The 17,038-nt window shown below is 38.3% G+C and overlaps 1 protein-coding gene across 3 annotated transcripts in view; it reads left to right on the forward strand.

The window, feature by feature from the left end:
• Positions 1 to 8,226: 8,226 nt before the first annotated feature.
• LOC136677460 (protein C-mannosyl-transferase DPY19L3-like) overlaps positions 8,227 to 17,038 on the forward strand; it is a 46,789-nt gene continuing 37,977 nt past the window's right edge. For 2 of the 3 annotated variants that reach the window (XM_066655002.1, XM_066655000.1), the window contains exons 1-3: positions 8,227 to 8,499; positions 10,762 to 10,885; positions 11,073 to 11,200. In XM_066655002.1, the coding sequence (XP_066511099.1) occupies positions 10,777 to 10,885; positions 11,073 to 11,200 (237 nt within the window). In that variant the 5' untranslated portion in view covers positions 8,227 to 8,499; positions 10,762 to 10,776. The remainder of the gene's footprint in view (positions 8,500 to 10,761; positions 10,886 to 11,072; positions 11,201 to 17,038) is intronic. The other variant, XM_066655001.1, reaches the window with a different exon arrangement.

Below are 17,038 nucleotides of genomic sequence, written 5' to 3' on the forward strand. Positions count from 1 at the left end.
AAAAAAAAAATTCCAGTTGAGAGGTTTAAGAAGCTTGCTGATGGTTATAGGAAGCGATAGATTTCAGATATTTTTTTTCCAAAGGATGGGCAAAGCTGAGGGTGCCAGTAATTTTGTCTGACCCATTTTTGGAGTTTTTCGTGAAATTATATCAATTTTGGCTTTTCTTGTGTTGTTCCTATACACACAAAGAAATACATGTGTACAACAAAACATGTACAATTGCAATCCTTTTCTGGGAGAAATTCTTCATTTTATGGAAAAATTTCAGGGGTGCCAACACTTTCAGCCATGACTACATAATTCAAATGTTTGTACGTAGTTAAGAAACATTCTGCTTCATGCAATTCATTATTCTTCAATGCTTTATTTGGATGTCTGTGGCTTATTGCTGTAATGAAGCAACACACGTTTTTAGGTTAATGAGGTTCAGAGCCAAGGCCTTTCAGTGGAGGCTATTTCTGTTGCACCAGTGTTCGTGTCATCTCCATGCTGCGCATTATTTCTTCGCGAATGAGCAAATTGAAATTTAAGGCAAATTAAAGTCACTAGAAGGGATATGACAGAAACACTTCCCACAAGGATTTACCGTACTGTAAAATAGCGTAACCCTGGGCTGCTGCGACAGTGATAAGCCGGGGGTGGATTCCACTCGTCTTTTGGCAAATAAGAATTTCCACCTCTCCATATAATCCCTTCATTTTACATGAAACCCTGACCGCCTCTAAGAAGTACAAAGCAGCACCATTCCACTGATGCACTAGTTTACAAGATCAGCCTTTTTCAAAAGCCTCTTGAAAGTGGAGATCATGTTGTGGGGGAAAGGGGGGTAATAGAGAGAAAGTCTGCACAAGGAAAAAAAGGTAAATCACGTTCAGAATCACGTTCAGTGATGGCAAAAGGGCGCATGCTTGAAGTAAGTGGATCTAAGCGTTTGGGGTGTGTGTGTGTGTATGTTTGTATATATGTATGTGTATATGGTCTTTTCTAGGTTGCCACCCTCTTAAATATATGAAGCGAACACAAAGCATTTTCTATTTTCTGTCTTCACTTTAAGAAGCCCCCTCATGTTCCACTGCAACAAATGGAAGCTTAACTTTAATAGGCTGTGGCCTCGTGCCTCACAATCTCTTCTACAACCAACTTCCTAAGAAAAGAGTGCTATGAAGAGAATGGCCGCAACCTACTTTCTCCAGTAGGCTTATCGAGAACTAAAGCAAGGCAAACAACTGCCTTCCTAGAAAGAGGGTAAAAAAAAAAGGGAGACAGCCATTAAACATTTACGCTTTTCTTCCTCCATAATCCCTCACTCCAATGAGCTGCCTGCCAATTTATTCTCTTAAATCTTTTCGATAATCTTCAACCCTTTCATGTCAAATGCTTGCCCCTCCCTATATTTTCTACCCCAACCATCCCAATGCCCAGAGTTTTCTCTCATTTTCTTGTTTTTCTGTAAAAAAGATATCCAACAAGGTCTTACACACACACACAATGGCACATATTCACGTGGAAACGATGCCCTGATTTGCCCTCTGTTTTTAGCTCAATCCAATACTAATGATATGTCATTTATCTTTTTATTTATTTGCGAGTGGGGAATTCAAACTAGGTTTGATAGGATCTCCAGGTCACATGAACTTCTTGATCAGGGCTCTGAATCAGTGAAATACCGAGGAAACAATGGCTGCTTGGTCATCAAGGGAATTCTCCAAGGGCTATCTGAACGTGTGCCAAAAGGTAATGTAATTGAGGAATATCAGGAGGACAGGATAAAGGAGTTTGTGCAGGCTGATGCCCATTAAATGAAGTCATTAACTTAAAAATCATCTTGTAAATGCATTAGCTGGTACTTTATGCTTATTAAAGTGAAATTTATACATACACAACATTTATCACACCAGCAGAGATGAACAGACTGGATCAGTACAGACGGATGCTTTCTGTCCTCCATCACAGCAGGGATGGTCAGAAGAGTGAAAGGGGAAACATTTAAAATTGGAAATTCTAATCAACGGTATCCTGCGCATAAAAAATGCTTGAAACCCTGATGGTATATGTATCGAATAGCAGACAGTAGTAAGCTCTACACTTTAGTTTGGACATGCATGATGCAGTTATAATAATGCAGTTATTCTAGAGTTACTGATCATCATCAACAGCTGTATGATCAGTGTTCAATTTTGTCATTCTGCTTTCTGATTTCTGTTGTTCTGTGTGTGTTTGGATATTCATATTACAGAGCACAGAAATCCTATAATTCTGCATAAAACCTTTTGCTTCTTGACCATTTCTTCCTTCATTACATTATCCAGAATCAAGCTATCAGTTACACTAGGTTCTTATGCCTCATATCAAAGTTGTGGACTTACATTACATTGCTAAAAGTGTGTGGACAATTGTGTATCTAACAAAGCCTTCTAAAATAAAGGTTATTAAGCAGTCTGCCTTAAGCCTACTGCTGCAGTAACAGCTCCTACATCTCTGACAAGACTTTACTTTTGTGAGAATTCTTTTTACCCATAATAAGTTAGTTGGCTGTCCAAATATAGGTTGTGATTAGATCTTAATCACTAAAACACTACTCCCACTCATCCCAAAGCTTTTGGATTGAGCTTCATCAGCCCTGAGACTGCTGTTCCACTGCTCCCTGTTATAGTTACTTCTTTTATAAAAACCCTGATAAGTAGTTATGTAACGTCAAAATAATCTGTAGATTACTTGATTGCTGATATGGTTTGTAATGAAAGCTCAAACCCAAAACTATATTCATTTCCATGTATACACACCTAAATGTTAGAGCGACACTCTGAGGGCTCTTCAGGGATGAGGCTAAAGAAATAATCTCTCATTCTGATAACTCCTGCGCCAAAGCTCCGGGCACTCACCAGGGTGAGCAGATAGTCAGTCTCTGCAGTGTCTGTGTAAGGACTCAGGCTGTTCCACACAAAAGGATGATATGCTTTCCTGCACAAACACATCCACAGTCAGTTTGGAGCTGGTGATCAGGTAGAGGCTGTGGCTGTGCGTGAAGCACTGAGAGAGATAAAAATCTAAAGAATCACTGTGCACTATTTTAAGCACATGATTTCAGGCGCTGCAGCTAGCGGTATTTGTGAAAGTTTGAAGTCTGAGTTTGTCCTGTTCTCATCTCAGCTGCCAAGTAAGTAACATTTAGTTGTCTGATAAATGCACTTCAAGTCAGGCTTGATAAACATCACATTGCAATCAACACATTTCTGCTGTAGCCAAAAGTGCAATGCCCTTTGTAATAAAAAATAATTTGTCCTAAAAAGTGTGAAACTGTAACATCAAAGTTTAACTTATACCATTTGTTAAAAGAACTTTAACTCACCAACTCACTTTTGTGAATATAAACAAATTTAGAATTAGATCCTGTCATGACACTGCAAACATTCATTATCTGTAACCACTTATCCAGTTCAGGACCAGAGCCTACCTGGAATCATTGGGCACAAGGCAGGAATACACCCTGGAGGGGGCGCCAGTCCTTCACAGGGCAACACAGACACACACACCCCTACGGACACTTTTGAGTCGCCAATCCACCTACCAACGTGTGTTTTTGGACTGTTGGAGGAAGAAAACCCACACAGACACAGGGAGAACACACCAACTCCTCACAGACAGTCACCCGGAGCAGGAATCGAACCCACAACCTCCAGGTCCCTGGAGCTGTGTGACTGCGACACTACCTGCTGCACCACCGTGTCGCCCACACTGCAAACAGTTTGAGACAAACGTAAAACAAGAGTGAGAAGTTTCTAGAATATTTCAATTACACCATTAAAAACATTCCACTCTATGGAGCTGAATATAACAGGTATAAATGAAACATCCACCAAAGGTTCAAATGTGGCCAGGAAAGAGAATTCATGGCTCATGACCCTGTACCACACTTTAAGAGAGATTTTTCAGAGTTCAAACAGAGAGTTCAAACAGAACATTTCTCAACAACGAACTGAATTTAGAATTTGTGCACAATATGCTGCACGGAATGAGGAAATCTATAGAAATCTCAGGGCAAGGCCAGAAACCACTATTCAATTTTCATGACCTTTGAGCCTTCAGATGGCACTGCAAGAGAAACTTTGTGAAGAAACACGACACAGACTGCTCAGGGCCTGAGCTCAACTCAGACGGTCCAATATGCTATGACCAGATGAGTCCACATTTCAAGTTGTTGAAAAGGAAAGGTGATGTAACACTGTGGTCATTTTTTGGAGTGTGTTGCAGGCATTAAATATCTATATTTGTTTATATATATGAATCAGATTCAAGTCAGTCAGGGAAATACTGGTACTCTTTCCTTTCTGCTTTTCTCAGTTACATAAATGTCCAAAATGTCCACAGCTTTTAATTATTGCATTTTATTTTTTTTGGATATGGGTATGTATTTATTTACACACACACACACACACACACACACACACACACACACACACACACACACACACACACACACACACACACACACACACACACACACACACACACACACACACACACACACACACACACACACACACACACACACACACACACACACACACACACACACACACACACACACACACACACACACACACACACACACACACACACACACACACACACACACACACACACACACACACACACACACACACACACACACACACACACACACACACACACACACACACACACACACACACACACACACACACACACACACACAGTGGCACAGCAGGTAGTGTCGCAGTCACACAGCTCCATGGACCTGAAGGTCATGGGTTCGATTCCCACTCCGGGTGACTGTCTGTGAGGACTTGGTGTGTTCTCCCTGTGTCTGCGTGGGTTTCCTCCAGGTGCTCCTGTTTCCTCTCACAGTCCAAAAACACACGTTGGTAGGTTGATTGGCGACTCAAATGTGACCGTGAGTGTGTGTGTTGCCCTGTGAAGGACTGGTGCCCCCCCAGGGTGTATTCCTGCCTTGCGCCCAGTGATTCCAGGTAGGCTCTGGACCCACCGTGACCCTGAATTGGATAAGTGGTTACAGATGATGGATGTAATAATGTAATCAAAAGTTAAAGTTTTATAACAATATGTTATGAATATTCTTGTGCAGAAGCTGTTTATTTGCTAACTAGTTTATTTCCAACATCTTGTGAAGGTGCTGCACCCAAAAACAGAAATGTCAGAAGTAACATGTGAACATTGCTGTACCTTACAGGATGCAGACTTGTGTGCTGTTCTGAAACATTCTGTTTTCATCCTTGATCTGCTCCAGTTTTCCTTTCATCAGCTGAGTTTGGCTTTTATATCTGACCTGAGGCCTGCGTCTCACTTCTCATCTGCTGCTTACAGGGAGGCCCAGATCAGTCTTTCCATATCTCTCATCTGCAGCAGAAAGAATTATAGTATTAGTAATAACTATATATTGTTTTTACATTTGATTCTGCTTTTACCTATAATGGCATTTAAATGTGCTCCAAATGTCAACAACTTTTAACAACACCTCAAGATCCTCCCACGTGTTGTACTAAAATTAAGGATCGTTTTTTTTGGAAAAGCAAGTTACCTTTCTGTACAAACATTTAGTATCTTTGTTAGTTGGAGAGTGTGTTCTTGATGGGTCTAAAAACAGAATAAGAAAATACAACTTTGGTTGAAAGGCACCCCCACAGTCAACAAAGGCACTGCATAGCCTACAGCACATCTACTGCCCTTAGGGTTTAAGCTGCCATTCTCTAGTAAACCTACCCTAGCCTACATGTATTATTAACATTTCCTTGTTAGGTGGTCTATCAAACACAGAGTAATCAACAGTCCACACTAATTTAGCACCTTCCTTATTCCAAAACCCCAGCATCAAAGGATTAGCAGTCACCCCCATTTCTTCTGGGGACACTGAAATGTTAGATTAGAGAGGGGGGGAAAAACACTTGAGGCCAGTTTAGCACATTTTTATTCTTCTTTTCAAAGAGTCACTTGCTTTTGAAATCCCCTTTCGTCCCAGGAACCCTTAGAAAGGGTGCTGCTGTTGCTCGAGGTGCTTCTTCTACTCGATGATGAGGATGAGTCACACATACTTTTCAGAAAAATCTTTTAATTAAAAGACTCAATGTGCTTTTATTTCATGTCAGGTAAAAGTTAGACTTCACAAGTGGTGGTTTGCCTTCTTGTTTGCCATAGCAACAGTTGGCATGGAGCACTGTGTGATTGGAAGTGTATGAGTTACTCTGAGCACTTAGTGGTTCGGAATCTGGAGTTACAAAGTGCACAATAGGATTATTTATGAATGACTGATGAATAATTTGATATTTATTGTACTGCAAAGGAACATAGAGTTTAGGCAGTGTGGAGCTACTGCTACTATTGAATATTATACTGCAGTTGTAAACCTTGAGGAATAAATGTCATATTTTCAAGGTATGGTAATCCATGTGGAACTAACCCACTTTCTTAAAATTTCTATATACTGCTATTGGCAAATATGCATGTCAAAGACATCAGATATTAACATTACCCACAGGTCCCATATTAGTGAATTCTAGCAGAAGGTTGGGTTTGTAGGATTATGGTAGTGTAGAAAATTAACCTATTTCAGTATTGCCATCAACATCAACAACAACACTCCAAATCTATTATGTATCCCTTCATTTATAAATTCATAACTTAATCCCAAAATCTTCAAAAACAAAACTGCATTTTAGTAAATATAGCAGCAGTTATACATTTTTATTGAGTTTTTTTTTTTGTACAATGAAAACTTAGGCTTTTAAATTTACATTAAAATTGTATTTATATATACACTTTGTTAGCCACATTTCACCAAGTTCTTAATGGTGAGGACGCCAAGAGGGCCACCACCATAACACAGGTGTTTCAGGTGTGGATACTCTGGTATGATGGATGTGTGTTAGTGCTGGTATGAGTGGATCAGACACAGCAGGTGCTCCTAGAGTTTTTAAACATGGTGTCACAGTGCTGATAATGGTCTCTTATCCAAATGACACCTGATGTGTTGTGGTCCTATGGCAGTCCTGAACATTAAAGAGCAGGGTCAAAGAGCTAACAATGTGTGCAGGGCAACGGATAGACCACCATTTGTAATTGTAGAACTACAATATACAGTCAGTTGACATATGTACAATGAATATAGAAACAAGGAAGCTATATTAATGTTATGGTTGATTAGGTTTTATGGTTTTTCATCTCTGTATTGGCGGAGGAAATATTTTGTGCTTGTGTCTTGTGACTGTATAGTGGCTCAGGTGTCCCGCTGCTGATTTTCAACAGGTTTTATGAAAAAATGTGAGTCACATCACCCCCTTGGCCTAGCTTGTCCTTTTTTCATTTCCTCTTAGATTCCCCCATGTTATTTTAAAACAGAAAGGCTGTTTGCTTTGGAGTTGTTGTTCCTTCCCACCATGTCGTCCCTGCATGGCAGCCGTAGACTGTATGGTGGCAGTAAGCTATTGTACTGTCAATCTATTCACAGAGGGGGACAGAAAAGAAGTGTTGGAGATTTCCAGAACTGCTGTTTCTGTCTCTAGGTTTAGAGAATTTGCAGGCATATAATATATGAGAATTTGGTAAGGCAGCCTTTATACATTAAACTCTTTTGGGTGTCTGTTTTTTTATCAACTCAGTGTGAGCTATTCTGACGATTGGACAGGTTTGGGTAGAAAGTTCTAGGCCAAGCCAACCCAATCACAACGGTTGTTAATATCTCAAAGGGTAAATTATGCAGAACTTCTGAAACACCTGTGTAATTCATTTTAACATTATGTTTAATCCTATTAATTAAAATGTTGAGTTTGTTGTGTTTCTCAGTGTTCGGTGCCTGGGATTTGAGATTTGTGCAGTCTATGCAAAGGTTTGGACACCTGTGTAGCTACATTTTTTCCCCCAAGTTATTACACAACATCACCAGGGAATGCACTTCTGAAAATTTTAATACACGTTGTTGTTTATTTGTTAATGTTTAAAACATTTTAGAAGACGGTAGGTTTTATATTCATTCCTAAAGAAAGTCTGAAACTAGTCATTTAAGCATGTAATAAGACTGCATATCTATGGTTGCCTCAGGTGTCCCACCAGTGATTATCAACAGGTTGTAGTAAGAAAATACGAGTGTTTATAGCGTTTATTTCAACACCCCCCATTGCAGTCTTTATCATTTTATCATATGATTCCCCCGGCGAACGCGAAAAAGAAGACTCCTGTTTGCTTTGGGTCGTTGTTCCCTCTCCGTATGCCCCCTCTACGCGGCAGCGAGCTATTGTACTGTCAGTCCGTCCACGGAGAGAGAAAGAGAGAGGGGATGCAGCGGTAGACGGGACAGAACCGCGGTTTCTGTGTGTTTTACTGACTCGTTAAATTGAGCAGTGAAGAAGATAAGCGGTGGACGAAGCTGCTTCTGTTCCCGAGAAAAGGAAAGGAGGAGGGGGCTGCTGGACATCCGATACTCAACTCCAGCCTCCGCGGAAGAGGGTGAGGACCGGCCGGTGATGTAAATTTGCATTAACCCGAGCGAATGTGGAAGGATTTTAGGGCGAAACAGCGGCGGGATTTGAGCGGCGTGAGCGAGCGATGCAATCAGAGATTGGATGCCACTCTGGCCGCGGTGTGGAGCAGGAAACGCCGCTGCATGACAACAGGCCTGCGGAGCAATGGACAACACAACAAAAGCTTATTATATTGCATTTTTAAACCAAGCAGGCTCTGGTTTACTAAGGCTGCACGACCCAGCTTATTGATAAGGGCTAAAAAACGCAAAACTGCTTAATTTTTCTTATGAATGAGCTCGACTTCCCGGAAAAAGCCTGAGAATATTGACATTGTTTTGGTTATTGTCCTCATTCAAAGCTATGGGTGGGTCAATATAACGGTCTTCTATCGATATCGTGGTAAATTATGTTTGATGTGGTCTATATGACGATATTGCCTCGTTATTGTGGTAATCTATGGTTGCTGTCCACCACCCACAAAAAAAACAAACACTTTATCTCAACAATAGTAGTAATTTATAGTAGAAATAGTATTTGTTTTACTGGTCCAAATGTAGGACTGGTTAAACAATATATCACTAATAATATAATAGACAGTAGTTGCATTTGTGTGGTGTGTATATATATATATATATATATATATATATATATATATATATACTCTTATTTATTTTGATTTAGAAATCTCTGTATTGCGAAATAATTCTGCTATATTTTCGCTGTATTGAGCACCCCATTTTATTGACAGCACTGATTAAATGTCCACACAAAACGAAGGTCTCATTATTCTGATATTGTGAGGGACAAGTGCACAGTATCGTCTTTGGTTGGTGTCCATCTGAGCTGTGACCATTAACAGATCCTGTCCACACATTAACTGGAGCTGAGGGACAAATGCACCCCTTCATGTTTGCTTGTGCATACTGGTTTGAGATCAGGCCCGCGAGTGTTAATAATTTAGAGAACAACAGGAAGCTTTCCATGGTCATGAGGATTCTCATTTGAATCATGACATTGTTTTCAGTTCCATAATTTATGGAAAGCCATTTCCAACAGGAGTAAAATATCACTATTCACACCCTAAACTTTTTTTGCTTTTCCAATTCTTGGAAGAGTTACCAAAAAAAAAAAATCTCAAGAATTTTATAAATATTTCTAAATTTGATCAGATTGAAGGTGAAGTAGAAAGCACACATTATGGATGCATGATATATACCATTTCAATTACATATTTTACATAGTGTCCCTATAATATACTTCCTAAGTGGTAAGGATCAGTTTAAATATATTATAAATAACACCACAGAACGTTGGTCTGAATTTGAAAACCATGCTTTTAAGAAGACCCTTTTTTGTAGTTCTCACTTTTTTTTGTTTAACTATTATCTCTGTATTACCCACATTTGTAAAATTCATCAGCACACAAACACATTCTTATAGTCCTTGGTTTCCTGTTTACATTTTCCTTGAAGCATATTACATTTTTATTGGTGATACTGGCAGAAATATAAGTGAAGACAGAGAGATCCTGTCAGTTTATATTTCAACATAAATCATAGATGAAATATTTGTTTGAAATTATTGCTCTATTTTTTTTTCAGAAATGTGTCTTAAAATAATAAGAACTTGATTAAGGATTTTTCCCAAACATATTTACTTTAAAAAAATAAATACGCCTGCTCATTGTATGTGGAAATACCATCTCTATAAAACAAATAATATAATTTTCTAAGTAAATGTCAGCTTTGAGACACTCACTAATTATAGAGAGCAGGCTTTTTTCCAATTTTACTTTCAGAAAACAAGTAATTATCTGAAGATTCTTTAAAAAATCCCAAGGCATGATTATAAATTATGATTTTGAGATATCAAACAGCAATTCTGTTGCTCTCAGGGACAACAAGAAGCAAATTAGGTCTAGACTGTGATGGGTCTATTGAAATATATGTGTAAAGTATGTGTGCATTTATCTGCATGGGCATTGTACAGAGTTAAATCTATCTTTCAAGTGCATTATTGATAAAGGGGAGTATTTTTGGTTGATTATTGACCTCACTTTAGTTCTTTACACAACATTTTACAAACCCCATTTCCAGAAAATGTGGTTTGTCAGTGAAAGCACTGAAAAAAAATCTTTAAAAAGTTTTCAGTTGAATAAAAGTGTAAGCGATTTAACAAATTACATTTTGTAGTGTAGTTATTGTAGATGATTTCAAGTGAATCTGCCTCTGTTTTGATGTTTCAGGAGCTGTGATCCAGAATGACTGCCCTGCGGCAGAGGAAGGGCAGTAAAGGGAAGGACCCAGGTCTGGATGCTCAGAACCTGAGGTGTGACCATGCACCTGAGGACGCTTTGAAGCCCATTTCTGGTTAGCTCCTTTTTTTTTTTCCTTGGCTGTTACTGGTTAGGAGTGATTTAGTGTTATGGACTCATAATAAGTCTGTCAGTGTGAAATAATAGGCCATAAACTTAGCACTATATATGGAAAGGCACCCTCTAAGCATTTACGGATGCTTGTAATACCCTGGTGTGATTATCATTATTGATCTTTTTAGCAGGTACTTCATGGTGGACAGTACTGAATGTTGTCAGTGGTTCTACAGTGGGAGTTAGCCTGGGTCTTTTGTGCTGCGTTTATGTGGCAACACTTCATGAGAATGACCTGTGGTTCTCCAACATAAAGGTGAGATTCAAATACAACATACATTCTGTCGGAAAACAAAGCACTGTTTCGCTATTTGAAATGATATCAGAAAAGTCTGTAACTCCTGCGTATTAGCACCTTAATGCTAAGGTGCTAATATGGAGGAGATGGAGAGACCACACAAAATATTTTTGAATAGTCAAATCTGAGTAGGAAGGGTCCTTCATATGTTGGCCCACACAGTTTTACAGTGGTACAGACAGTTGTATGATCTAATTCATGAAGAAACCAAATGTTATATGTTATTCAGAGTTGTTCAGAACAGACATTTTTGAAGGGAGATGTAGAATTCTCATTGCATTAACCCAATTTTTTTTTTTAAATGTTTAAATTGATTAGATTGCAGGTGGAGTACAAACACATTATGGATGCAAAATAAACTCTGTTACGTTTGTGAACTGAATAGTCGCAATTTCATATTTAAATATTGTCCCTATATTACACCTCCTAAGTCGTCAGGAGCAGAGTTTAAATCTACAGGAGGTCCTCGGGTTACGTCAGTCCTGAGTTACGATGTTTCGTGGTTACGACACATCTCCCATTTACTGTTTAAAGCCTTGTTTCAACTTAAGTGGTTTTGCATCGTAAACGTCGTAACGTGAACTTCGTGTTTGGTGTGCGCGGCGTAAGAATACACGGTTACGCGGCTCGGGACCGAGGAGGATAGGTGTTAGGATAGGATAAGTGCTTACAGTATGTTATTTACGTACAGTATGTACGTATGTTCCGACTTGCACCGAAAATCGGTTTACGACGCGACGTAGGAACGGATCAACGTCTTAAATCAAGGACCCCCTGTATTGTACATAACACCACAGAACCTTAGTCTGAATTTGACACACATGCTTTTAAGCAGCTTTTTTGTAGTTCTTGTCATGTTGATGTATATATTTCACACATTGTGAAACTCATCAGCACACAGAAGCATGCTTAGTCTCTGGTTTCTTCTTTACATTTTCCTTGAATCTTATTACATTTTCACTGACGATTGTAGCAGAAATATAAGGAAAAGAGAGAGATGCTTTCAGTTATATATTTAAACCCTAGAGCAAAAACTTGAGACATTCTCTAGAGAATAAAGTGATCTTATTGTTCTCCACATAAAGGTAAAACAGTTAAAAACAGTTAAAAAAGAGCATGCTTCATTTATTTTTATTTTTTGCATAAATATCTCAGAAATGTTTAGTTTGCATACTGACAGATTTTCTTTAAGTGCCTTTAATTGCTCTTTAAGTATATTTCACAGTATAAACATCTAGTGACTCGTGACTCTTGATATTTGATATGAATTTCGAATATGAATGCTGAAGACCGATAACAATAACAGGTTATTTATTTAACTGTGATTATGTTTTGTGATATTAAAATTGCAAGTTTGGCTTGTATTGCTGTAATATAATTAAAGTATAACTGAATTAATAATTTCTATAAAGAAATCCCTAAAACCTAATATTGAAGGTGTCTGTGTCACAGTATTCACAGAAGAAGAAAGGAAACAAAATAACTGTAGCCTTTTACTTAATACTATTCCATTTGAATCCACACATTTTAAGGCAAGATGTCTTGGTTTTATGCAAAAGCCAGAAGAGTAATTGCACACAAATGCAGTGCAGTGGATGCTCTGTTGTCATACCATAATAGGGGTGGGTAGGCTGGTCTGATATAGTACCTGTAGAGGAAGAAGGAAAGAGATCAAATGAATAGAAAGATACTTACCAGTAAGATGAAATCTGAAATAGAGGTTATGTGTATGTTTTTCTTATTGATTAGATCTTATGTATTTAGGTAATAGGAATTAATGGTTTCAAGGATGTCCCACCTAGGGCGGGGGGAATGGTTTGGCTCAGGCCAATTAGGGGGCAGAGCTAAAACCTATAAAGGGAGATAAGTAGAGACATTAGAGGGTTGAACGGAGGCTGGAAAGAGCTGTTCTAGAGGTCTATGGGCTATAGGTTTTGGACTAATCTAGTAGTTGCAAACCTTAGTTTAGTGACTGCTGTAAAGACAGTGTATATTGCTATATGCATATTTTTACTATTGTTTTCTTGAAAAAACACCTCACCTTTACCTGTGCACACAGGCCTCTGGATGTTATTTTTCCCAGACTTTTCTACATGCATGTGATGGGAAAAAGCAGCCTGATGATTATAAATTTACAAGAGGCAGGTTTATTTTGTTCGGTTCTTGCTACTTAATATTTGTCACACATACACATAGGCTCACACACATACTTCCTGCTGGGAAAGAATGATTCATTCTCCACATGTGGTGAAAGATTGGTTTTCTTGCACTTTCCCAGATAATCCACGTGCTTTAAAACAGTCAGGCAGAGTTTGGGCAGGGGATTACACTGTGGCTTCCAAGCTGTGACTGAACAAAATTCAAGGGAGAGCCAAAAAGTTATGTCATGTTCATTTGCAAGCGTCAGTTTTTGACTGTGTTCTCAAGCAGTGATTAAAATGGATTCAACTTGGGAAGGTTCTCAAACTGGGATCTAGACCAGAGCATATGATGGGTTTGATCGTTTACAGTTGTTTATTCTGGCACGATGCCAAATCATCTTCTCCAGTTTTGACAAAATTGCACTTCATTTTTAATTTTTTTTTTTATCTTAACAGTCTCAGGAGTCCAGTTAAGGTTAAAGCAGTAACATTGTTATAATTGTGTGATTAATAAAACAGATATTTTCTGTACATTTACTTTACATATGTTCTATGAGCCATTGACAGTGTTCTTGTGCTCATTCTCTACAGTATAATGATAATAATAAAAGCACTGCTTGTATGAGCATTGAAATTCTCTTACATTGGCAGTACTGTAAAGCCAAGACATATTTATGTGCTGTGTTCTTAGGATTGGAATAAGGAAGGAGCAAGCTGTGTTTTAAGGTATTGTAAATGTACTATGTAAATTTGGGAATATGGAAACAGTTGTTCACAAAAATGTCAGCTGGCACAAACTTATATTTAAAATTATAGGTTTATTTGTACAGGAAACCAATGTAAATTAGATATTATCTCACATAAACATTTGATTACAACATAATTATTAAGTACAGAGATAAGTAACATAAGAAATATAATAAGAATGTGTTGAACATGCTGTAATCATGGATTCCTCACTGTAACTAAATGGGGAAAACACATAATGTGTACTAGATGACTTATACCTTGCCTGATATATACAGTAGGTGGAGCACATGGTAGTTCACTCAGGCAAAGGACATTTTGGAGTTTAAATCAAATCCAGGCACAATTGCAATGGAAAGAATAACAGCGGCACATAAAGCACACGGTAGTATTTTAAGACTTGCTTATGATTCATTCTCTGCTTTCATCTGCTCCCTCTCTCTGTAAACATGGCTGGGAGCTGCTTCACTCTGCTCTCAGGGATTAAATGACCAGAGCTTTTTTTCTTCTCCATATGCTCTTCTTCTCTTTCTCGAGTGGAAGGATGCCTTCAGGACTACATCAGGGGCTGCAGGTTTTTCAGTGACAATACGACATGCTGGAAATATATTTTCTTCTGTTTAAGGGAGCCGACTGTGGATGAGAAGAGCAGTTGTGGCTAATCAGAGTGACTACAGACAGCGTTCAGTAGGAATACAGACGTCTTCTGGAGTAAAGTGATAGTTTGGACGGTTGTTTATACATTTTGGTATAAAAGGGTGTGCCGTGGAGTTAGCAAACCTGGATGCAGTTAAGATTATAATGATTTTGTTAAAGCCACTTCAAGTCTTTGAAGCACTCCTTCATGAGTTTGAGGATTTAGAAACCATCGTTGCCAACAGGTGGAAGATCATGTTTGTAATATTGGATTCATCTTGGCAACTTTAGCTGTCGTTTTTAAGTTGTGTACAGGTTCAGTGAATAACTATGTAGTGTTGGAAGTCTATATGCTTATTGCTATAGCAGTGACATTTGCAGCATCTGAAGGAGAAATCTAACAGCATTAAAAAATGGTGCTATCCACCTAGCTTGCTTTTTTTGGTACTGATTCATAATGCTACACTTTTTGTTTAAAAATCATGAGGTTAGATTATCTTGGATCAGTATGTCCCTCACAAAGCTGCCTTTTCAGCATGGGTCTTATGTACGACTTGAGTGTGGCCATATGTTTTGTTGACATCATTCAGACATGATCACAGGTCCAGTTGGTATCTTTTTTGGAAGCCAGTGTGTGATGGCAAACAGCTGCAGTTGGGACTCAAGTTGAATTCACTGTGTGTGAAGTCATGTCAGTGACGCTTATAGCACCTAGTGGACTGCAGAGTGGAACTAGCGCTCCAGTTTTTGGTCTTTATAAATGCTTTAACAAATGTTCTTAACATTTTCCAAATGATCTTCCAAGTGTTTTTTTTTTTAGCTCTTTGAAACTCCTTTTTCCTGAGTGTGTCAACAAGTCACCAGTTGTGCTAACCAAGTGCCTGCTGTTCTTTGTTTCTTTGTCTTATCTTTTTTTGTGTAAAATTTTTTAGTGATGTTGTAATTGCTCTCTTGGTTCTGTTCGGGCTAGCACGTTTTAAGTAAGCTCTTCCTGAAAGACTGCGAAACAAAAGAGACAGGACTTTTTTCACCGATACCAAGTGGGGAAACTAATTGGAAAGAGAAGCAGAGAATTGCTTGAAAACATCCGAAATGGAGCCTCGACACAGGGGGAAGAGTATTCGAGAGAACAATTTGAGGACCTCTAAGGATGTGGTGTCTTTACAAAGCTTTGGAACAAAAGAACATGTGGGGGTCGGGTACAACAGAGAGTGGATTGAAAACTCCCGGAACTCTTTACAGAAGAGGCTTCCTGCTTTGAGCTGTTGGCAGGCTGTTGTCATGGCAACGGGTTTTCTTGTGGCAGGGATAACTGGACTATCCCATGCCTGGTATGTTTACTCCATCCATGAGAACCTGCTGTGGTTTTCACAGTTGGAGGTAAGGAGGACAGTTTTGGCATAGTACTGGTTGGTGCTGATAGAATTCAGTATTTGCAAAACCTTTAATACAGTAATTAATTTTTGCATTAGGGCAGTCATGATCCAATCAGATCTAAATGCAGCCACCTTTTCAGATAGGAAAGGACGTTTTGTAAAATGCAGTAAAAATGAGAATCTGTGATGGGTTAAAGTTTTTTCTTCCTCCTCCCATGAAAAAAGCCCCAAATATTCCAGTGTTTTCATTGAACAACTGAGTTATATTTTTTAAATATAAACTAATTTAGTATTTAAATTTTAACCAAAGGCTTACTTTTTGCAAGCAAAATTAGTTTGAAAGACTTTGTGAAAGAAATTTATACCTTGTGAAAGAATAATAATAATAAAAAAGGTTTAGTCTGTTTGAATCTGTTTGATAGTTTTTTTTTTTTTTTGCTGTTATTACCATCCTGGGAAGTAATTTATTATTTAGTCGTTATTTCAGCATTCTATAAACAGCATGGCTTTGTAGACAGAGTGTATGTACTTGACTGACATGCTTGCAGTCCAGGCCTTTCTCTTATGTTACACCATGAAGAGTAGAATATTTACAAAATACAAGAAGTTGTTCAGTGAAACACTTTTTTTAAAATAACTTAGATTCTTGTTTTTAATGCGTTTTGCAAATGACTAACTTTTTTTTTTGATATGGGGTTTGTACATTTAATCCTGAGAATTGAACTGATACTGATTTGATATTTTTGTGTTTTTTATATACAGTGCAAATCACTTTCATCGTTTTTGATAAGTCAATTTTTGGAACAGTTTTGTTAATTAAATACGTCAAAATATTTGATAATGGGGATCATAAGTGTCATTCTGCTTATGGCCACACCTACATTAGACATACTATT

Source organism: Hoplias malabaricus, chromosome X2 (genome assembly GCF_029633855.1).
Source record: "Hoplias malabaricus isolate fHopMal1 chromosome X2, fHopMal1.hap1, whole genome shotgun sequence".
In the NCBI taxonomy this organism is placed as follows: Eukaryota; Metazoa; Chordata; class Actinopteri; order Characiformes; family Erythrinidae; genus Hoplias; species Hoplias malabaricus.